The following is a 25,240-nucleotide window of genomic DNA, read 5'->3' as shown; positions in this document are numbered from 1 at the left end:
AGTGATATTTTCATCTCATCTCGTTTTCCCGTGATTGATACTCCATTTAACTGTTCAGCAGTTGTATTCTATAAAATTTAGTACGACTATTCACAGCACAAAAATTACGGACAAGAAATCATTTACTTAGTGAAACATAAAAACTGTGTGCAACTATTTGCTACTGTGCCGACAAACTGTATCGAGCAGCAGACAGAAACTGAGCGTATTTGAACATACGAATTGCGGCAACAAACCGAGTTCGAAATATATATAGATAAATAGCCGCATATTATTTTACAAATATAACCGATAAAATAATTTCTTTGTTTATTTTATTAAAATCATAAATTATATTTAAAAATATGTTTTTATAAAAAGAATAAAATAGTAATAATAGGTGAAATAATGTTTCACTTGTAATACCTTAAATGGCTACCACGAAGTTAGGGATTAGTATTACTAGAATTCATTCGCTAGTCAATAATGGTCAGTCGGTCCCAATGAATATTTATCATTAGTCCCGACAATATCACAATGTTATAGTTAGTAATGTTATAGTGGGCAATTTTTAGCGATTAAAAATAGTGTTGTACAGAGGCGTGTCTGGGAAAGTACATTAGAATATAAAAGACCCTTCGTAAAATCGGCTCGTTTTGCTGAACAACTTCCTCACGTACCCTGTAATTTAACGGGCGTACACAGGAAGATGCTGTTGGACATAAATTAAGGGGTACGTCGTAAAAATATCGAGTAGTTTCTCACCAATTTTGATTTCATAAAATAGTCGAGAGAATTTTCAACTATTTAATTATGTGTATATTATATTATTGTATATAAAAATTTATGTTATCATCGGTGTACTTAAGCACTGTAATTGTGTATTTCCTCGCTAATAGAAATATCGGACTGCAGTAAAAAGAAGTAGCAAATGATATGTAGTCGCTTAAGGCATTAAAAAGACTAATAATTATTGGTAAGGTTTTATTGTGAGTGGTGAGTATGACAAAATGTACTAGTTCCGAGCTACATTTACGACAATTGTCATGTGTATTTCTAGAAAAATAGGAAAATTCATGTTAATAAATTTGGATAATTTGATAAGTCTGGTTAGAGAAATCGCTAAGACAATAAGTATACGTGTTTTGGTCATTCTGTAGCCACGTGCATTTGAACAGCAATAACAATAATAGTTGGACGTATGGGCACTTAACAATAAAAGCTATGTCGTGTCTTCGGTAGTTTTCCTTTTTCGATGTAGGAAAAAGTGTTATAAACGACGGGAACCGGAAATTTATGTGCTCCACTCGAGAAACACAATAAGAACGGTTTTGCTGTGCCCCATACACGGCGGTGGACGCGACGGCAGCGTAACAGTTGTTGTCCTTGTGTAGCTCCTGGGTCGTATGGTAACAGCGGTAATTACCCAGGGTTAGAGAGCGAGAGGGGTCAACAGGACAAACCCATCAAAAGCCAAAAAGGCTTCGGCGACAAAAGGCTGAACTGTGTGACACGAGACTGTAACACGTGCAAACGCTATTAAAAGTGCCAGTCATTTAGGGGAGTAGGGCCCGCATCTCTCGTTCAACGGTTCGACTTCAAAAGCTCTGAAGTCTTGTGCGCTGATAATAACCATCGAATCGTTTAACGGAATCCTTATAACATCGCTTTGTCCTTATTGATAGATTAGTCCAATCATTGTAAACGTACACGTATTCGCTAGTTACCAAAGAACAATAAATGCAAACGTGTATTGGTGAGTATATATTTTTTGTTTTCTAACGAGAGGCCCGTTATGTAAATGCAAATATAATGCGTTTTTCTACTTCCGGCTTTTTGTGTATATTGCTCTTGATGGGGTCTATAGTACAACAAGAAATGTTCGTGATACTATTCTGTGGCTTCTTGCAGTCGTCAATGAAAATATAAAAGTAGTTTCCAATGTCTTTACAAAATACAAATAATGTCTGGAGAGGTTTATTATTTTCTTTATTGTTCAACGTTAACAGATATTGTGTTTTCATGTCGACAAACGCGTTTATTAGTTGTGTTAAATAAATTATTTGTAAACTTTGTCATTAAACGTTTTTAATTATTAAGGTACTCTTTTTCACTCAATTTGTGTAATTTGAACGTATTTACTGGGTGTAATCAGCCAATAAGTACACTGGCTACTAGCTTTTAAAAACACATTTTGTGTTCAATGGAAATTTTATTTTATCATCAACTATTAAGTAAATAAATAAAATTCAGTTATTTTAGTTAGATGAAATATAACTACAAAATATTATATAAATAAACTCTGAATCCTGGCGTCAGTCGTAGACAATTTTAATTCCAATAAAATTGTTAGGAAAATCTTTTCCCGCGAATAGATTTCATCAGATGAGGTTGTACATGTATTCTTATTAGTTGATTGTGGTATAAAGTGTGAATTAAGCTGTTATTATGGTATTACCGAAACACTACAGCATCATAGGTAGTGTGTAGGGTGAACCGTTTTTGGGGAGAGTAGCCCTTTTTCGTGACATTAGTCCATTCGGATGGTGAAAATACGCGCATAATATAATCACGTGTTGATCTGTTCACCCTTTCACCAGCAAAGAGTAATTTTTAGACCTTTTTTTACACATTTTCATTTTTAGTTGCCATTTATTCATTATTACCTACAATTGTTACTTATATCGATATCCTCTTCGAATTTGAAACACTGAATATGAAGAATGCCAATACCCCATAACGAGGGAAAATATATCGTTTTTTAAACGTACCTTCACTCAAATTGAACCCCTTGAACACAACCACGTATAATCCTTTTAACCGTTTCCAAATACGCGTAAAACCTTTACCACAATTGCTTGATAATTATTTTTATATCGAGTGTGAACCCTTTGACAATGATCACCAAATTCCAGATACGGTACAGATACAATAATACATATTTTTTATTATTTTGTTTATAAAATTCATAAGACATCTGTCTTCTATTCCCACGGAGTATCTAGCAAATATATTCATCGAAAAAACATTTTTTCGCCAAATTAAAATAAAATAAATGCGTCTGAATGATGTTTTAAAAATGCAATGTTCAAATGCTAAAAAAATTATTGAGACATATTTTATGTATTTATGCTTTCATTTTTGACACTTAACTACCAGTTTTTTGAACCAAATAACATTTTCAGAAAAAACGCACAAATATTGATGAAAAAATTACAGTGAATATGTTTGAAATGCATTTAGAGCGTATCGATTTTTCATCCCAAGTATTTTGTATTCAAAAGACCAAATGTCTATAGAGTGTATGGATATAGTCGGCTGTAAACGGAGCAGAGGATGTGGAGAAGTTACTTTTTCAACCTCTGCTACATTATCATTCCGAGATTTCCGGGCTTATAGAAGAACCCGCGCAGACACAACGGGCGGAGTTTGATATTCTCGCCGTCGAGGTGAGGAGATTTTTTTTTCAAATATATATCCTTTAAAAGCTTTTTAAAGGCTTTGAACCGTTACGACGCATTACATAGACATAGCGCACGGCGGCGGCGTTCCCGCAGTTTTTCAAATTACGACCGTACTTACGTTCATATAAAATAAATGAATGTCTTTACCCTTGCACGATGACATTGGCGAAAAAAAAAATTACGACTTCGTTATTACTATATATATTTATGCCCAACGCGACTTCAGCAGAAACCTCCCCGTGTCATTTGTATCAATTTGCGTAACGCCACAGCGTCGGTGCAGTTCCTTTAATATATGTCGCATAAAAAATCATTGTTATTATATTATTTTATTTATCATACCCACACACACACACACACACATATTTATATATTGAATCTTGCTTTTATTGCGTAGACGGTTTGTTAGCGAACAGAATAAAACACGATAGCAATGGGTTACGGTTGAATTTATTGCCACTGGTTATTATAATACATGAACTATATGTCCGCTGACGTACGTACGAGCTTCAAATCCGCCATTCCGTTTTCGCACACATGTATGACATTATTATTAAAACGCTAGTCAGTAATCCGCAATGTTTCTTTGCCGATAAATTATTTTGTTTGTAAATGAAAAAAATCATTTCTGAGATGCAAAAATAAACGTAACCTCCACGACAAACACTGGCACGCTCGCACCAATACATGTAACCAGCGACACATAAACCGGCCAATAATATTAAAAAAAAAACTGCAACAGTTTGGTCTTTATCTCAAATAGGACTGACAAAGATTTCGTTGTTTTCTGCTGCAACGCAAATTTAATTATGTAGTTGTGACCTTAATACCATTACGTTGTACTCGATTATAAATTCAAGTGGAAGTTTTAACGGATTAAACGTTGATGTTTACAGGTCGCATACCGCAACAATGCACAAGATTATTGCGTCCCTTTTTCCCGGTTTCATTATTTGTCATTTAATAATAATTCAAATGTTTCGTATGCCAACGGCGACCAAAACATTGTTGTAAATACGTTTGTATTCCCTGAAAAAACCATCGTGTCCGTGACAAAAGTGCGGCGGTGGTTGTCCCCAGGGGTCCCGCCGGCGTTTGCACTATTGTTATTATTTTTGCATCACTCGTTGCAACCGTCCCTATGTGCCGGACAAAAAAATATGACAATTGGTAAATTCTGTGTGCACTGATCGTCCCTTATCTTCTTAACCGCAAATCGGTGTCATCGATAAATGGATTGTTAATTTTTAAAGGTTGCCAAAGTCAAGTGTCCCTTAGACATTTGCTGCGTCACACGTTCGCAGAAAGGGGTGAACGTGCGGCAAGTTATACGCGCAACTCTTTCGTCAGGTAAATTGGCGAATCGTTTCGAAGGAATAACCCGAAAACGTGCGATTTTTCTTGGCAACACAACCGTTATCGGGGATTTGTTTAAAAAAAGGGTTTTATACGGTTGTTCAATATGTCGCGAACCTCTCTAATGGAGGGTGATGATGTGCAGATGCATTCTTTGATTGAGACGTTCGCATTATTTGATTTTCTATTACGTTTATAATAAAATAAGATACAAAAGGTAACGCGAGTTTGAAAGTATTACTACAATTTTTTTCCAGGAAGATTGTAATCGCCCCATAATGAGTAAGTAGGATATTTTTTTTTATAAAAAACGGATATTAGTGGAAGAGCAATTCAAACACACACATTATAACTATTATGATTTAATATCATATTTTCAATATCTTAAAAAAAAATTTTTCTACTATTAAAAAGTTAAACGCTTTTCACAAATTTCATATAATAAAATTATAATATTAAATTAATTTAGACTTTAAGTTCTAAAAACTATTGGTAACTACTAGTTTCGAATCACTCCGTCTTCGGGTTACAATATGATAGAAATGGTAATGAACTTATCAAACCTAAATACAAAAGTATAAATTAAATAATAGTGTAAATTGTATAACAATGGGAAATATATAGTTATCTGTTATGTGTTTGTTATGAATTTAGTATGTTTTCAATTTATTGAAAAACTTTCTTAAAATTAACGCTGCATTTCGGTTTTATATTTATGGCTTTTTGAGGGAGAAATGAAGTGATTTATTGTTTATTTTTTAAATAAATACATTATAATCGCTTTATGTATAAAATAGAGTAAAAAATGTTAGGTGTGGGTTTATTCGGACGAGGTTATAGATATAAATTTTTATGATCATTATAAAAATTGTCAACTGTAATGTTATTCTTAAGAAAAAAAAAATTATTTTTTGTACTTTAATAGATGTAATTAAAAACTAAAGCCAAGAATTGCATCTAATCATTGCTATTATAAAGCATGATTTTATTTAATTATTAAAAGTTAATTAAAATGAAATTCGTAAACTATTTTCATTAAAATACAGTAAAAAAAAAAAAAAATAGATGCCATTGCTTGTTGTAAAGTTATGTAATGGCTGATGAATTCACAGCATAATTTAGCGTACAAGGTTATAATAGCTAAGGACAACCCCTTCGCTAAATCTGATTTGAAAGACCGATTGATGCGGGAAGCTGATACATTGAGGGAAAGAGGGTTAGCGCAGACTTCTTATTAATTTTGCGAAAACTGATAATATTCACTACGTTGTGCGGACGCGGTGTTTAAAGAGGCAGTGGTTACACGGCTAGAGAGATTTCAACGGGGAGAGTCTGAGGAGAACACTGCAAACGTGGAGGGGCACGAATTGGTTGAGGAGCGAGTGCTCGAAATGCCGGCGCCTATACACTGAGGTGCTTTGACTCAGCTTGACGTCTGATTTTCTAATTTTGCGCGGCCAAAGTTTTCTGGCGTTTGCAAATGACAGAGTTGTCGCTGACACCTCACTCCCACCGCGTGGGGCCGCAGACACGCCCGGGCTATGTATACTGCACGCGTATACTAACACATACACACAATTCCGTTAGCGGTGGGGGTGAGAAGCGGCGGTGTTTTAAATATCCTGAGGCTTTTGTTTTCCCATAGCAAATAAAAATATATATATAAATATAAAGACGTATCCTGAATACTGAAGGTACACATGTTTTGAGGAAAAACTCACTTGACACTTTGGAAATATGCTGAAAGCTTCAAAGTGTCCGCACAACCACAAAATACTTATGAGATTGACTTTCTCACGTTGCTGATTTTGAGTTTACTACACGGTGAGAAAATGCTAAAATGTGATGTGTTATTGGGCCATATAAATATGATTCATCCATACAAGTTTTTAAAATTTTAGTAATATTTCTAAATAAATGTGATTATGTACTGAGGATAATTAAGTTTGATTTCAACTCGAGGTTAATTTTTCAAATTACTTGAATTACCGTTATTCGTATAAAAATAAAATCCGTTGAACGTTACTTGTGTTTTACAAGTAACCCGTTTTTAGCCGATATCAATTCGAAAAATGTGTTAGAAAATAAATGTATAGGTATCGTTCGCTTGTGTATAACGCAAAAAATCTGTCGAATTCTATTCATCCGTCTTTTATCCGACAATCGGACGAGTGCTACAATTTGACGTTTTCCCTTTCACATCACCTGGCTCGATAGCATTCAATAACACGTGAAATTTGATTATCCCTTGAAGATGTAACGCGACAAAAGGTGCTAAATAAAGGGAAATTCCAGAAGTACAGTTATTTAGCCAGCGTTGTACTGTTTTAGCTTAATATTTTTTATGTAATAAAAAATGTATTCAGTGTGATTCATTAACGATCTTGAATTACGATGTCTATCCGTTCAATATTTTCGCCATTGTTATTTATGAACGAAGAAATTTTTGAATAGCTTTTTCTGTAAAATCGGAATAGGAGTAGGCAATAAACTTTACTAAGTGTAGTAATAAATTAAAACAAATTATGTATAAGTAACATAATATTGAATTTGTGGGGAAAGTAGTAACTACCATCCGCCATTAACGCACCTAAGTTATCAATGTAAGATCTAATAAAGTCCCGTTGAATAACGCTTCAGGTATAATATCAATTCATATAAAATGCTCGAGGATTTTTTAAAATTCACAATGTCATGAATGTGCTAAGTTGTTGGTTTGACGGATTTACTCAGTTCAAATCTTACCGTTACAAAATGTTTTGCACTAAATTCTGGAATTCAGATCAAGACGTGTGTTGGTTTGTCACCTTAGATATCGGGTACTGTAAAAAAGGAAGTATGTAAAAAATTATGCAGCCGGTTTTGGATATTTGCATAATCAATGATCGCGGGGTGCACTCGAACGTTTTGCGAGGAGGCGCGTGCCTGACAGATTCTTCACGACAACTCATCGTGACATGGGCGGACCGATATTTTGTTGTGTTTTGTCCGGGTCGTGTGTATCCCAAAGCAGCTGTACCGGATACAGTACGGGAAAAACTAGTCTTTAGCTTTGGTGGTTTTTTTCTTCACTTCATTATGTTGTTCCTTGAAGAGGGCTTTCTTTTATACGTTACAGCGCGTGCAATGCTTTGCGCGGAGGTATTGTAACGGTCATCGGAAGTCGAAGGTATACCGTTGCACAACGCCTTAAAGGGGACTGCTCATTGTTGTCAGACTCCTCTTCCGTCTGTCTTGGAATTATTTTTATTGTGATGTGCTTTGTAGTAACTCATAGAAAATCGAATAAAAAAGACACTCGCCGGCAGATGAGAGAAGTGTGTTTCGGCACGCGCTCTCGGGGGCGTACCGGTGTGTATCGAGTTCCTTAGGCTTTTGGATGCAGAGGACACTACTTGTGTAGTCATAGACGCCATCGAGTATAACCGTAAAACGACATGTGTGCTGTTATGTTGTTGACCCAGTTCTAGAAAGGGAAACTTTGGGGTGGATAAGCGTGTTCCCTAGAGGGCGTGTATATTATACGCGTGTGCCTATTATGTACTGAACACCGGCTAAGATGTTGCTGAAAGTAAAATCGTTGTTTTCATTATCTTTAAAGTTATATGGGTAAAACGGTTTTATTTTTTATTTCGATACGTGTTCGGCTGTTTGCCTCACTAGAACAATTTATGAGTTATATTGTTGTTATTTCAGAAAAGTTTTATTTTTTAAAAAACATACGATTTTTTTTTATTTTATCCTCGTATTAATGAGAGATGCCTGATTTGGATCACTTAAAATTTTTAGGGCTCTCCTAAAAAAGCATTCTAAGTTATAAACGTAAAATAACTCTAAAATGATATTTACGCATGACAAAAATAATTTAACATAATTTGGTTTTATTTTTTTTAATTTAAATGTCATCTTTCAAAATTACAAAAAACCACCAAACTTAGGCATTCGGTTGCCTAATTTAGTTCACTCGTATCTTAAATTGATCCATATAAGATAATATAGGCACGTACATGGATGAAACTTTTACTTGAATATAGATAATTTGCTCTTTATTGAAGTATTATTGGTATTTAAAAACCTTACCGATTAGATAAAATATTATTAGATGAAACGATCTCAGTTTTTCTAATTAAAATTTATAAATAATCTTTTAGATATTAGGTAGTTTGTAATATTACATATAAAATATATGGTTCCAACGTGAAATTTACACTAATTCGGCCCGATAGAATTATTAAGAGAAATAGATATAGAAATTGTCGGGGTTCCGTTCCTAATTACACGACCCTTCCTTACTTACTAGTTTTTCTAACTATTTAAAAAACGTAACACAGAAATATATTCAAAAGATGTCTACAATGCATTGTACACAACAACACATACAACACATTGGACATGCAACCACATATATTATTTTATAAAAAAAATATCAAAGAATCAAAATGAACTCTTATAAATCCTGCCAAATGTAGCGAATTATATAATATTAAATAATAACATAACATAATATTATTTCAAATAAATAACTAGATTAAGAATGTTCACTTAGCGCGTGCTTAATGAGTTCTTAGTAAGACTTCTTATACAATAAAGGATAATAACACGTTTTGCTTTGTATAATTTAAATAATGCATTCCATAAGGTATTTATTAGCTACGCGAATCCTTACCATTTATTTGATATTGTTATTGTATTATACACAGTGGACTTTAAGTTCTATTTGGTTGAACTAAAATGATGAAAAAAATTAAGGATAATATTTTATACAGATAGGAATGTAATTTTTAACAAATAAAAAACGAAAATCGAACTCGTTCATTTACCCCAATTATCAAAATTAATATAGATTTTTAATTTAAAAGGCGTATAATTCCATAGTCACTTTATTGATGTAAATGTTTTTAACAAATATAATTTCGATATATATATATATATATTAAATTAATGTAACATAAAAAATATTTTAAAACTTAATATAATTGTTTAGTTTACATATTTAAAAAAAAGAAGAAAAATTAAATTTTTGTTAAAAAAAAAAATTCTATTACTGATTATTTTAACCTTGAAGAGTACGTTTTTATATTTTACACAAAGTATTCATATTGAATTAGTCCCAAGTTTGCAAAACGTTTCTATAAACGACTGGTTCTCCCGCTTTTTAAAAAAATTCTAATTTTACCATTACATCATGTTAAAAGCAATAACTTCTTAGCTTTACGTAAAAGCTAAGTAAAAATTGACACACATCGAAACAGTTAAATATTTACTTTGCCATTTTCTATTCAACTTTTTAATAAAGTATAAAATGTGTTATTATTGAATTTCGTATAAATAATCAATATCCAAACTAAATTTGTACAATTTATATTTATCTAATGCACATACAAAAGTGCACAAAATTTTACCAATGTTATTTGACTAGCAACCACAAACAAATTTTGGGTAAGCAATTTTTTTTGCCCCCCCCCGCGACAGCAACATCAACGGATGGGTTACCTGTTATTCCCGTTACACGACTTCGCGGTTGCTGCATCAATGTACACAATGTCATCCCCATGTCAGAGGACGTCGAGTAACGGACACAATCCGTACACTTCTCTAGATCCACAGAGTAAACAAACAATTGGCGTTAATCAAAAAGCCATTCAGACACATTCTGCAGGGTGGACAACAAAATAATGTCACATGCACTTATGCGTGCGAAGACGCGACACAGTAATATGATACCTGACAGTGTTTCGTCTAGTCGGAGTCGTTTACATAGAACCAGAGGATCGGGAGTTTGACGCGACGATGAAGGGTTGAAGAACAAGCAAATAGTTTTTCTCATGACGCCGAGTCACTTGTAAAATAATAATAATAATAATAATGTACTGGCCACAGTACGTTGCACTGGGGTTTGTAAAACATGCGTCTCGACATACGCTTTTATGTAACGTCAACACAGAGAGATAAGTACCGTCGCTGCGGTTCATTGTACTTGTGAAACAGATCGGAAGCGCTGGCCCAGTGTATGTTTTACGTTTGCATTGTGCAAAACACACCGGAAATCTCTCGAATAACAATAATAATTATTATTGAATTGGCGACGACAAGCTGCGCAAAAAAATAAACCTATCCGTACGCACACATAATGGAGCAGTTAACTTCCCCCCCACCGTGCCTGCGACATCCATGTCAGGACGGGACATAACGGATTTTTAATGATTCTTCCGTCCGTGTCGATCCGGTGGTCTACAAGTTCCAAAAAACATACGCCTATACCTACACACATATTTAACATTTATCAGTGGCAATAATAGTGTATACGACTCGATCGTTACGTAGATAAGTAACGTGTATAAGCGATACGCGACGAGGAGTAGAGGCGAGTCGGAGAAAGTACAAAAGCATATCGGGTAGGAAGCGGCGGTGGACACGTGTCATTGTGCAAAGGGAGAAAAGTTTTCTTTTTTTACACTTTTTTCTCGACGTGAACGCCACAAGGGACACCTTTTTTTTCAATTCATGCGGAATTGGCTTTTACAATTGAAAAATCCAGGGTATTTTGGTTGTTGTATCAACCGATAAGGTCAGCGGCTTTTGTAAAGAAGCACGGGCAATAAATGACCCTTCGTCTTGCGCTCACAACCAGTACGCATGTTTCGGATATATTCCTCGGATTTAAAGGATCTTATCTCGGAGGGACGACTTTAAAGTCCGGCGCACAACCAAAGTGATTCACTGTTTGCTTTAAAACGCATGCTAACTCCCCTACGTGTACACACACGCGAGCATTCGCTTACAATTTTTCATTTGATTGCGTTAGACCAAAAAGAAACTATTTTATACTGTTGTATTTCAGTTACATCACCAGTACCGTGCTTTTGTATTTTAAAAAAACCTCGATACGAAAAGTCACGTCTTGCGATTCAATTCCGAGTACAAAGATTTCATATACTCTATCTCCCTTTTATGTCCTCTCTCTTTTCCTCGGAGCAAGTACATTTAAACGTTATGTTCTATGTATACAGAGAAAAATTGGAAAGAATGTAGCAATAAAAAAAAAACCTAAGCGACTGGATCATAGGCGCATATTCAGTTATATCTTAGATTTACTATAGTTATTATAAATACTGACAGAGAGGGTGAATATTTTTTATAAAATTTTTTGACTCGTCGCCTTTAAAAAGAACGTAAAATTAGTAAAAATCTTGTACTGGGAATTTGTTCATTATAGGTGCCGAGTATCNTATAAAATGTTTTGACTCGTCGCCTTTAAAAAGAACGTAAAATTAGTAAAAATCTTGTACTGGGAATTTGTTCATTATAGGTGCCGAGTATCGCCTGGACCTTCCGTCTATGATCCAATTTCTCGAATGGTTGAAAAAGTTTTAAATCGATTAACTACGTAGAAATGCTGAAAAAACATATATCCTCGTGAAATATGTGTTGGTTAAATTTTATAAAATACAGAAAACCGTACACTTCACTTGTAAAACTGTTTGATAAATTTATCACATAAATAAAACCTTTCGCTATGAAAATTATTTATTTTTGTTTTTTTTAGTGTATGGTGTTGACTAGTCAATTATCATTGAATGCGCGTTTCAAGTATTGTATACTAACTATATGTATGCTTTCCAACTCGCTTGATGCGTCCCCCGTTATTATGATGTAATACGATGCTCGGTAATGTCGAAAAGGAGGCAAAAGGCCACTCGCAGGGCGTCAGTGGACCGAAAGCGATGGATTTGCACATATAAAAAAAACTAAAACGGGATCAAAAGAATGGGAAAAAGTCGTGTCTTTAACGTTATGTAGTATGAGGACGCAATAGTACACGTAACGTGTACATCGGTAGCGGCGGTGGCGGCGGCAATTGGATTGACGTATGAAAGCGCCGGGCGGTCCCCAGATAACAATTGCTTCATGTCATCGCCGCCCCGGAGTCGGAACCGGTGAGTGTGTGTTATGTGTTATTACTGCGCCAATGACTTCCGGTAGCTGCCCGGCATCCGGCAGCCCTAACGGATTTTTCTTGTTGACGGTGATGTCGAAGGCCACTCACTAAAAGAGCGATCAGTGTCGGACCATTAGTAATTATCACGACTTCGTGGGAAAATGTACATTTTTCGACAAACCATTTTAATAGCAATTAATATCTCAATTTCGCAGTGTTGTTGTACAGGAGTTATGATTATAGTGACAGTTTTGAAAACGCCTATTAAAATTATTACATTACACGTATAATTTAATACATTATATGTTTTTTGATTGTTCACCAAAAAAAGTTTAATTGTAATACGGCAAAAGTATTCGAGTACAACAGACCTTTCCTATAAAATCATGAAGTATTGACAACCTTTTAGATTTAATGCCACGGTTCTATCTAAATTTTTCAATTAATTTTTTTAAGTACTTCTACTTATTGAATCATTCAACAACGAGTAGTAATTGTCATATATATATATATATATATACCCATATATACCCATTATAATTGTATATAATTATAATTAAATAAATTATAATTATAAAAATTATAATTTTTATAAATATATATGATTATTTTCCATTTAAGAATATATTTTTAAAAGAATAATTTTTGTTAGTGTGAAAAATATAAACATGATAAGAAAAGTTCTGTAATCATGAGATGTAGTTATTACAAAATAATATACCTTGTTTTTAAAAATATTTTGGGTGTACTAAATTTAATTTTACTTTTTCTGTAACTATTTTTGTATTACACATAGATAATATTTCTAAATTATTAGCAAAAGTTAATTTTATTTTCGAAAATACCCTACAAAGTGAGGTCGTGACATAGTTGGGACAAGTATATAGATGATATCTTAATCACTATCACGTCATAAAAATGCAGATGTGTTAAATTTCTCAGTTTGTATATTTGTAATTTTACAATTCCTATGATTTAAAATTTCACTTAAGTATAAAAGGCGTGATCAATTATTTGCTCAATGAAAAAAACAAAATTTTTTTATTTTTATATTTCTTATATTTCTTATAACAGAAAAATTATCAATGTAATATTTTTTTTAATAATGTAGTACATTTCAAATGCTTTAATTTTATATATATTAAAAGTTGTCAAAGATTCTAAAAGAAAATTGAAAAAATCTTACACGAATGGATGATCTATTTCAAACTCTCCATGTACCTAAGTTTCTAATCGGATATTCACGAAAAGCATACCAAAAAAAAAGTTTATTGTTTCTAGTATATTGTATAAAATTTTTATTGTCATCAGTTTAAAAAAAAAAATTCTAAATTTGAGAGGTTTTTCAAATTTTTGGCGCCGTTAGGTTAAGTTAGATTAAAATCGGGTTGTTTTGACCAATAAAATCGGTCCAGTATCAACTGACAATCTTCACGGACAGACAAAAATAGAACATATCGTAAAACACCTTCTCAGCTTTTTCCTTCAACTCAGGTCAAACTATACCAATAAGATTAACTTACGTTACAATTTCATAGTTAAATTTTTTAAATGTTTTGCAAAAACTTAAATTTATACACTTTTAAAAATAATTTTTTTGTAATCAAGTTTACTAAAAGTATATATTTTTTATTTTAAACTTAGACTTTTATAAACGAAATAAAACGAATTCGTGGTAGTGAACTGGTTNAGTTAAATTTTTTAAATGTTTTGCAAAAACTTAAATTTATACACTTTTAAAAATAATTTTTTTGTAATCAAGTAGTTTACTAAAAGTATATATTTTTTATTTTAAACTTAGACTTTTATAAACGAAATAAAACGAATTCGTGGTAGTGAACTGGTTTATCGGAGTTTAAATAATTGAGTAAATTTAAGGTGTTTGTATTATTGAAACGCACAGAAATCATACTATTAAAACTGTAGTAAAATGAATATTAAGTGCTTTTATAAGATTGTCTTTTTTTCTTTCGTGGTTTAAATGCGTGATAATATAATGAGAATGACAATTGTTATAGACATAACAAAATAATCACTGATTCATATATTTTTTTTCTATTAAAAGATACTTATACGCAAATTGATTCGTTTAGGGTTTGTTATCGCCATCAGTCGATGACCCTTTGGGTCGTATTGTAACCATATTAATAAGTGTTAGTACTATTATATGATGTCGATGTTGCCCCTCGTCACAGACAAGCACATCGTTTATTGAATGATGAGCATTGTATATTGTATATTACAATGTGCATTATTGTGCGTATTATGTAACACAACAGCAGTAGAGTCTTTTGCTGTTAATATTCGATTTTCATTTGTAATTCACTACAATTATTTTCCGTTGAGATTCACGAGGTTACATCTTAATCTGTTTCGAGCTACACGTGCTTACATCATTTAATGTCTTTTGTGTAAATCAATACTAATTGGGTAATAGTATTATTGACTTATTCGTCAGGAAAGTTTTTTCAATGGAATTTCATTTTGTTATAAATTTCAATAGCATATTTTTGCTAAATAATTTGTAAAATGTTTAACTTTTACAACTATATAAATTATAGCGTATAAGCTTAGGTTTTTTATCCGTAAGATCCTAAAAGATATTCAACTTCAAAAGCTCATTTTGTTGTGAACTCATTTCTCAAATAAGTATTTTTATATATTTTTCTTTTTACTGATTCCTTTTATCCGAAGAGCAAAATTCTTAAGGTTTTTTAGTAATGCAAACCTCCTAAAACATCCGTCTTCCAGGAAAATCTTTTTTTTTTTGCGTTAACTTAAAGACGGCTGGCTAGGAGACTGGCGTGCGGTCAGAGGGGGTAACTTAGTGAGGGCGGCAGCGGCTACGGATGACCGCGCGTCTGTAACTCGGCGATGAGTCGATGAGTGCTGTGGATGAGCGGCAGCTATAGCCGTATCGGCGGTAGCAGTGACGACAGTGGGGAATTGGTATAAACGAGCCCGCAGGGTGGTGGCTCCGCCCATCATAAACGAAACGGCACCGCCCATGACCGAAGACCCCGCCGGGATATCTATGTGGCGCACGCACACACACCCGGGACAGCTTCCGTCGTCGTCGATCTCGTGCCAGCCGCAGTCAACAGTCCGATCGCGACGATCCGGTTCGCGGTCCGCTGATCATCGACATCAGCACCACTTACTGGATTTTTATCGATAATTATAATTTCACACAGCACCGTACCGCAGCGGCCGCTCATTGCCGTCACGCGCACAGACATTGCACGGCCATCGTCTCCCAGTGCAAATCGTTTTAATTTTCGTCGCCGTGATTCTCAATCTGTTTTCGTACTTTCCACGCGACTATCTGTTCTGCGGACCCTTCGCCACAACATAACAGCCATTCATTAGCCCGGCGCCAATACCTAATTGCTCGCGTGCGCTTGTGCTCCGGAGTGTATGCCCAACCGTCCGGAACATGAGTCGAGGTAAGTCATATTCATGCATATTAAACAATATTAATTTTTTTCACTTATTCGTACCTGAGCGTTTTTCATAGCGCCAAAAAACTAAATCCATAAAACGCGTGACCCAGATTTAAGTATAAGATAACAATTTCTTCGTTTATTACAACTTGAAAGTTTATTTATAATGACCCTCTACTCTGCAGTGTTTAACCCGTTTGTTAGAATACATACCAATTGTTCGGTTTTTGTGGATAAAAACCAATTTGTTCTTTTTTCCTAACAACATTATTTAGAAAAAATGTTGTTAGGACGTATTGATGTTTCTATTACATTATTTGTTTAAATTGATATCTGGTTGTATTTATTGTGTTTGAAATAATTTCGTCGTGAATTTTTTTTTCTATCGTCAGAAAATTTTTTTCATATAATTAAAGAACAGCACTTTTATTAAAAAAAAAAAAGGGGGATGCTTTTTTATTGCGGTAATGGTGCGTATTCATTTAGATTTCTTTGTGAACTTTTTGGATATTTTAACTTTATTTTAATTGCCACTAAATTCAATACTGAAGTCTTTGATTAAATTAAAATTATTATTTAATTGTATAAAGATACAATCGATTAGCATTTTATAACATACTCTACGAGATACACAAAAATTCTATTAGACATTTCGGTATTGGTCCTCTGGTTTTCTGATCAATTGTTATAGTAACTGCATATACATAATTTATTTTTACATGGTTAATTATCGGTATATACTGAACACATTATACCTATAAATACGTTTTTAGCTATTACTTTGAATGGTTATCCCACCCGTGAAGCTTAAGAATTATGTGATAATTATTGAAAAGTATTATCAAATGACACAAGAAGACTATAGATATATTGAAGGATTGATAAAATTGTACAGATAGTGACTATCCATCTAGATAATAGTACCTCATTAATTGGGCCATCATGTTTGCCATAAAGGCTATTTAAAGAAATTCAAGTGTATATTTAAAATTTTATTAGATGACTTGTCACTATCAACACATAAATTTAATCTGAAGTTATTTAAAATAATTTCTTATATTATTAATATTTGCACTTCATTCAATAAAAAGTATAACAATAGTTTTATTTTTATGTCTTGCAATTGACTTAAAAATAGTCATTATTTTATTTATACTTGGTATATTCAATAATCAAATATATTAATTATTACATTAGAAATTCGTTAAATGGTATTTTAAATATTCTATCTACTTAATGCATATTAAGCTAAACCTATCTCAATATTAGATCACATATCAAAGATGATGGTCCGATTTGATATTAGTGGACGTATTTTTTATCGTATCGACTATTAGTATTATCGACCTAATGGGTTATACTCGTTTAATTAATTTGAGTAAATTGTAGTGAAATTTATAGGGAATGTGGGAAATGCGTATAACGTATTTTGAAATTTTTTATTGATCATTAAATTAAATTTTGTTACCAAAATAAGTAAATAATGAAAAAAAAAACGTTTTTACATTAAAAATTATACTACTTTAACAAAAATTGTGTTAATATGATGCTGATTTATAATTTTTGTAGTAAAACATTGGTAAAATGTAATACATGTACAAAGTGATTGTTTGGCTCACGCACTATTTTTTAGAAATATAAAACTTTATATAATTTTTTCTTTCCACAAGATATTTATGTCTTACGTTCTATAATTTTCAGAAAACTATTTGGTCTTATTCTCTCTCCTTTTAAAATGTTGTCAACTAGTTTTTAAATGGAAACATACGTTAAAAAACCTATTTAGAAACATGAAAGTGACTGGTCGATACAATTTTTGGACTATTATTTAGTATTTTAAGACGGCATGAATAATTGCGGTACATTAATGCACAGAGATTAAAACAACAGGCTCGTACTTCACCTCTAATATTTATATAAAACTATTAAAAACTTTCAAAATACTTGTCCAAGTATCGTTATGGACTAGTCAATTTCTCAGATTATTTTCTTGCTNTTTTTACATTAAAAATTATACTACTTTAACAAAAATTGTGTTAATATGATGCTGATTTATAACTTTTGTAGTAAAACATTGGTGAAATGTAATACATGTACAAAGTGATTGTTTGGCTCACGCACTATTTTTTAGAAATATAAAACTTTATATAATTTTTTCTTTCCACAAGATATTTATGTCTTACGTTCTATAATTTTCAGAAAACTATTTGGTCTTATTCTCTCTCCTTTTAAAATGTTGTCAACTAGTTTTTAAATGGAAACATACGTTAAAAAACCTATTTAAAAACATGAAAGTGACTGGTCGATACAATTTTTGGACTATTATTTAGTATTTTAAGACGGTATGAATAATTGCGGTACATTAATGCACAGAGATTAAAACAACAGGCTCGTACTTCACCTCTAATATTTATATAAAACTATTAAAAACTTTCAAAATACTTGTCCAAGTATCGTTATGGACTAGTCAATTTCTCAGATTATTTTCTTGCTTGCAAGTTAGTTAACATACAGTGAAAAAACATCTTTAGTAAAATCAATAAATTTATTGTTAATCTTTTGTTGATTAAACAAATTTTTGTTTTTGTATTACAATAAATTTATCTGGCAAACAAATATTTTATTCCAGCAGCAAAAATATGATTGATTTAACAATAAAAAAATTGTGAGCTGTATTTTTATTCAGTGTATAAATTTGCATTCAAAAACAAAAATTAAAATACATTTAAAAAGGAGTAGTGGGGTAGGACCAAATTGATGTTTTATAGAAAGTGGAAACTATTGACTTTTGAAAAGAGAAAATAATGTCCGTTGCGATTATTATCGGTGATAATATTAATTTTTTGTAACAAATGTGTAGCGAGTGATGACATATAGAATCCAAAGCATCCACGTTGTCGTCTGTTTCAAAGATTTTTGTTGAAATTGTCGATTTTTTTGAACGCTTAATTTTTGTTTGTTGTGGGGTGACGATAATACCTACCATGAAACCACCTATGACTATAATAGGCCATATGACACGGGGGGGATTAAACGGGGGGGTACTCGCGTTGTTCTTCTTGAGCCGAACAGGTTTTACACGGGTGTGAGAGACAAAAATGGTCGGATCGTCACGCGGTATGGGCCTGTCGCACCCCTCGGGCTCGTAACGGACGCGAACACCGTGTAGAAGAATCCGTCAAAATATTGAAAATAACAATTCACAGCAACGACACGAGCGACAAAAAAACATGTTTTTAATTATACGCGCANTACCAAATTGATGTTTTATAGAAAGTGGAAACTATTGACTTTTGAAAAGAGAAAATAATATCCGTTATGATTATTATCGGTGATAATATTAATTTTTTGTAACAAATGTGTAGCGAGTGATGACATATAGAATCCAAAGCATCCACGTTGTCGTCTGTTTCAAAGATTTTTGTTGAAATTGTCGATTTTTTTGAACGCTTAATTTTTGTTTGTTGTGGGGTGACGATAATACCTACCATGAAACCACCTATGACTATAATAGGCCATATGACACGGGGGGGATTAAACGGGGGGGTACTCGCGTTGTTCTTCTTGAGCCGAACAGGTTTTACACGGGTGTGAGAGACAAAAATGGTCGGATCGTCACGCGGTATGGGCCTGTCGCACCCCTCGGGCTCGTAACGGACGCGAACACCGTGTAGAAGAATCCGTCAAAATATTGAAAATAACAATTCACAGCAACGACACGAGCGACAAAAAAACATGTTTTTAATTATACGCGCATCGTTTGGGAAACCTTGTCATAACGCAAAGTGATAACTTTAAATCAACAACACAGACGTGAGTTTTCGTCGGAACTCGTTAGGTGCCATCAAAATAACCCGAATAGTCTGTTACAATCGATTAAGTAATTTCGATGAACGACCATAATAGAACAACTCGTTATTTCTGAGATCTCGAGCTGATCATAATTTATAGAGTTGGTGATAAGCTAATTTCGATTCCTCGTAATCCACGTCCGCGACAATGCGTTTGTTGTCGACGCCAATCAATTACACACGTTTGCTCAGTTTGATGGCTAATAGAGATTTGTGTACGCGCGTAATGCTAATTGTTTCGCGCAATTGAGCCGAGGCGCTTTTTTATCGGCCGATAATGAGAAGGAACGCGACTTTTTTTTTTTTATTGTTATTGCTGATTTTTAGTAAATTAATGATTGTTGCACACATTGACGGGATGCGTTATCGGTGCGCGGTGGCGGCCAGTATTGAAAAACAATAATAACAAGTAGGAATTTTATTATGAGCGGACAATAAAACGTACGTAGTTTATAAAGTGAACCTCAATGAGCATTGTTTTCGTTTAATGGAAATTATAATACCATTGTTAACACGGTGAATATTTGATCGGTGATCGAATGTACGACAATTATAATTGCCGGGGAAATAACAAATTAACGGCGTATCGGTTGGATTACTCGGTCGATAAGAAATTATACGTGCAATTATCGATTACACGTGAATTTTCCATAAGAATTTCCATTCATGCACACCAACGGTATCACTACTCGTAATGAAAAAGGGTGTCGGGGTGCCCATTCAACGTTTGTACAATAACGTTTTGCACTCTTGTATGTACGCACACTTTACCACTACCGCGGTTATTATTATTATTATTATTATTATTATGACGATTATAAATGTGAGGTAAGGCGATTCGGATAAACACACGTCGATTGTGCTGAATGTTAACAATTATTGTATAGAACAATCGGCATCACCAAGTTTCTGGTAAAATATGTTAAACTTTTTATCGATTCCGATTGACGACGGTCGATGACTGAAACGGTTTTTCATTGAAATTTAGTCACACAAAAAAATAGATTAATCGTCGCTAGTGATCTGTACAAAACGGGCAATAATACGATGTTGTGGGACTGTACATTACTGGAATTCACATGTGTTCCTATCTGTTTACGGGCAGGTCGGCAAATGCCTAGAAGACGAGAAGCAAATACGATTCGTAGTTAGGTAATGTCCCTCGGTGTTTGACAATCGATACAACGCGTGTTGTCGACAATTGATAAGCGTACCCCACTGCGGAGTAACCTTATATTTTTTAGTACTATGACCGTATCGGTCGGGCCGAGCAATGAGATGGTCTGTTTGCTCGTCTCAATTTAATCTCGAACCGCACCGTAACAACATGCGTGCCGGTGACTAGACTAGGAAAAAATTAACGAAATCCCTTTTTTCGACTGATAATCCACCGCGTTGCAGACGGGCAATAAACACTGTCATCGAGTTGTTTGCGAGCAATAAATTCGGCGTGCCGGCAGATGATTTTGTACAAATATTTGTGCGCCCACCTCGAAGGCCAGTAGATAAAGACCTCCTCGTGTCCGGATAAGAGTTGCTGTTAAACTTCAGCTCGCTCGCCGCGGAGGTGCATAAGCATTCCGAAAACAAAACAACGCGTTTATCGAATTACAATTTATACCTATTTTTAACTACGCTTACTATATTCGTAATTAAATTACGGCTTCATTATCATTTGCATTCTCTAATTAGCGAGCTCCTTGTAACTTTCGCATTGTCGGGAAAACAATAATTATTACATACGACGTTCTACGAATATTTCTTTGAATAACTACTAGTGTAACTATTATGCTCACACCGTAAGAAATGATCCGCGTTTATACGTTTGTTTGGTATTTTCAGTACACACGTTAATTTTACACACGAGTATAGTGTAATTTTGACATAAAGAAACGAAAACAAATATGACATTGTTATTTATCACANTGACATAAAGAAACGAAAACAAATATGACATTGTTATTTATCACAATTTCCCTTAACATTTTTTGTGTTGAACACTTTCAGTACATATACGTGAAAATTCGGATATTATTTTTTTAAGAATGTATTATCAGAGGCGACAAAAAGCAAACAAACGCCCTGACTAGTTTAAAAGGAATTGGTGTTTGAGTAAATGTCGAATAGAAAAGTGCAAATTTAGACATGCTTAAATACTTGAGGGGTAACAATTGGTGCTATTCGACTAATAATGAATGAATGATTTTTAGTCTCTCATAAAAGCTCATTGCGTCATTTATATTACTAGTTTTTGTTCTTTCGAAACTTTAGAAATGGTAAACGTTTATATTTTGTTGCAATAATATGGTAATCGAATCAGTAAGACTTAAAAGTAGCCGCGACGGACTTTTTTTTTTAAACGTCGCCGTTTAACAAATATTTTAAAACCGTACTGAAACATTGAAATGATTTTGTAATTGACGTTGTCTTTGCGTTTTTTTCTAACAGTTTTGTTTCAATTGCAGGCAGCAGCAGTGACGATGGTGGCGGCGATACGGACGCGGGCAGGAGCGACGACGAACGGTCCTTGTCCGACAGTTCATCAGTGGCAGACAGTAGCAGTGGCGGAAACAATAACAACAATAAAAAAGAATTGTCGGACGACATCAAAATGGTGGTTAGTGCCGGCCACAACAGTTTTAGTTTTTTTCACGATATGCCTCCAAATTCGACCGCCTTGCCGTACAACTTGGAAGTGCGAGACACCGGGTCCGGAGGAGTTTGGACCAAGACGCAGTTGCCCAAAGGCGTCAAGTATGGACCGTTCCTGGGGAAATGGGCGCCAAAACCTATAGACTCTCGATACGCTTGGGAGGTGAGAACAAATTTTGATTTTTTTTTTTTATGCAAGGCGTATTATTTTTCGAAAAGGGGGTGACGCGCTGCAGTAAACATCACCGGGGATCAGTGCAAATGTATAATATAGAAATCAAGATTTCGGAAACATCAACGGAAATGGGCGAACAAAGGCGAGAATGATCCATAAGTGAAAAAAAAAAATTCAACAGAATGACAATTCTGACAGTTGTAGGGACGAATCGACGACGGATATAATATGCCCGTTAGGTGTCAGATGACCCCTCAGGGGATCCGCGCGAGATTAGCCACTCTCAGATTCACACTCGCGCCGAAATGCCGAACGGGAACGTTTGAGCGGACGCCCCCGGTTAGACAACGGTGGACGCCGTGCACAGAAAACGATGTGTGCGCGGTATACGTGGCGCGTCATTAAAACTGTGTTGTTTGTTCGGCGGTGTGGAAAATTTTTGCGCACATCGGTCGTTATCTCGCATTATTACTCCGACAGCGGTTGCAACAGCAGCAGCTTAATCCGACCGCCTAATGTCCGCGCATTGTCCCCGTCTGACGATCACCGTGTTCGCGGACGAGGTGTGAACTGATCGAATTTTATGGTCGGTATCATCTGCTGCCGGCGGGAGGTCCTCTTATTTCGAATTTCGTGTCGCTCGGACGCCTCGCGCATCTGTGATCTTCGTTATGTGTTGCCCAGGAATGCGTTGGTCGGCCACATAATACACCGCACCACTGTAATTGACGTGCACTGTACGGTTTCTCACCTGTTGGGCGCGCCCGACTAGACGATTTGCCGCCCCGACAAATTTCTCAAAGCCAAAACCGTGTGCTGTGCCCAACCGTTAAAGCGATTTTACACGGCCGTTTAGGTACGCCAAGTCTTGCGTCAAAATCTCAAGTGAATCGGGCGGTTAGAATTTTCATAATAGTCGTCAACGCGGCGCAACGAGTCCCTTTAGAGCTGTAAAGTCTCGAGGTATTGACACGCGGTATTGTTGTTAACGATGCCCCGACGACACATCTCAACGTGTATTATTGTTTTTATTTGTCTCGTACGTGTTACGCTCGAAATGTGAAAAACTCTACTTTTTTAGTAGTTGTCATTGTATATAATAAATCCAAAATCACGCGCGGTGTTTACAATTTCCAACGTTGAATTAGATTTAAAAACAAACGAGTAAAAATGTTTTGTATCTGACTAATACGCGTTTATGTTCGGCAAATTTTTTGCGCCAAAAACATATTTTATTAAATATACATAGAACAACAACACTATAGTATATCAGATTTCGACAAACATTTTTCTTAAATTAGGTAATGTAACAGAGGATAAACAAATTACAAAACGATATGGTTTTAAAATTAGCTAGTTACGAGATCAGCGCACAGGGTCGCTGACGTTTGGTTTTCAATACCCAACTATATCAAGGTATTTAAATTAAAAACTCATAAAATGGTGAGATTTCATTTTATTTTCCGTTTATTTACTAATTGGCCGTTCTATTGAATTCTATTGGGATATAAATAGTATAAAAAATCTAAAACAATCTGTTGGAATAAAGTTTACAGTAGAATGGCGGAGTGAACAACAAGAGGACTATTATAAAGTCGTTTCTGACACGGTGTTATGGGCTCGTGTATTATGTTTTTATCGACACACCCTAAAAAATAATTACTGTAGTCGTTCAACGGGTCAGCAGTTGATTCGTCAGTATATTTTCGAAAAGATATGATACGTTTATGTATTTATGCGGTTGGCCGTAATTTTCTCTTTCGTCGAAGTGGTGGCGTTCAAACGAAACTCGAAAGTCTTGAAAGTATCGAAATATCAAAAATGTTCCGAGCACAAGTTTTGCGCTTGACGTCGTCGGCGAATCGCGTTGGAGAAAAATATTCGAACGTTCGGTGCCAATGGTTTTTCATCAATCATTTGGCGTATTGAGCGGCTGATATTGTTGCGAGCGTCATCTGTTATCAGCATTCACACATCTGTAAGAGCACTTGAACCGTGTGATGCCTAATATCCACGAGCCCGGAATGATTTTGTGAAAAATCGCCATAAACGCACATGACCTTGCCGCGCGTGTGCTTATATTTTATTAAAATCGCGAAGGGTTTTTACTCAATTTGCGAAGGCGACGTACGTGGCTCGGCACCATTCATCTCAATCATTTCCGCGGACGAATTCGCGAGGCTGTTGCTGATTTGTCAGTTAAACGTAACGGAAAAATCGAGGCGTCAATTTCCCTCCCCGGCCTTGCCCTCGCATTATTATTATTTTCCCGAGTTTTGTATTTTTCCTCTGCCGCCTTGGAAATATCGTTTTAATATCCCGTCGCTGCGAATAACGCCCGCAAACGATAAAATAAACATAAAAAAAAAAAAAACCCGTTT

At 34.6% G+C, this 25,240-nt stretch overlaps 1 protein-coding gene across 3 annotated transcripts in view; it reads left to right on the top strand.

The window, feature by feature from the left end:
* LOC126905676 (histone-lysine N-methyltransferase MECOM) overlaps nt 1–25,240 on the top strand; it is a 71,430-nt gene that overhangs the window by 32,562 nt on the left and 13,628 nt on the right. For 2 of the 3 annotated variants that reach the window (XM_050685615.1, XM_050685633.1), the window contains exon 2: nt 22,498–22,847. In XM_050685615.1, the coding sequence (XP_050541572.1) occupies nt 22,498–22,847 (350 nt within the window). Of the gene's footprint in view, nt 1–15,785; nt 16,185–22,497; nt 22,848–25,240 lie in introns of those variants that run through there. The other variant, XM_050685623.1, reaches the window with a different exon arrangement.

The sequence above is a fragment of the Daktulosphaira vitifoliae genome, unplaced genomic scaffold (assembly GCF_025091365.1).
Source record: "Daktulosphaira vitifoliae isolate Bord-2020 unplaced genomic scaffold, ASM2509136v1 Scaffold_1, whole genome shotgun sequence".
In the NCBI taxonomy this organism is placed as follows: Eukaryota; Metazoa; Arthropoda; class Insecta; order Hemiptera; family Phylloxeridae; genus Daktulosphaira; species Daktulosphaira vitifoliae.
This window is presented reverse-complemented; position numbering and strand designations above follow the sequence as displayed.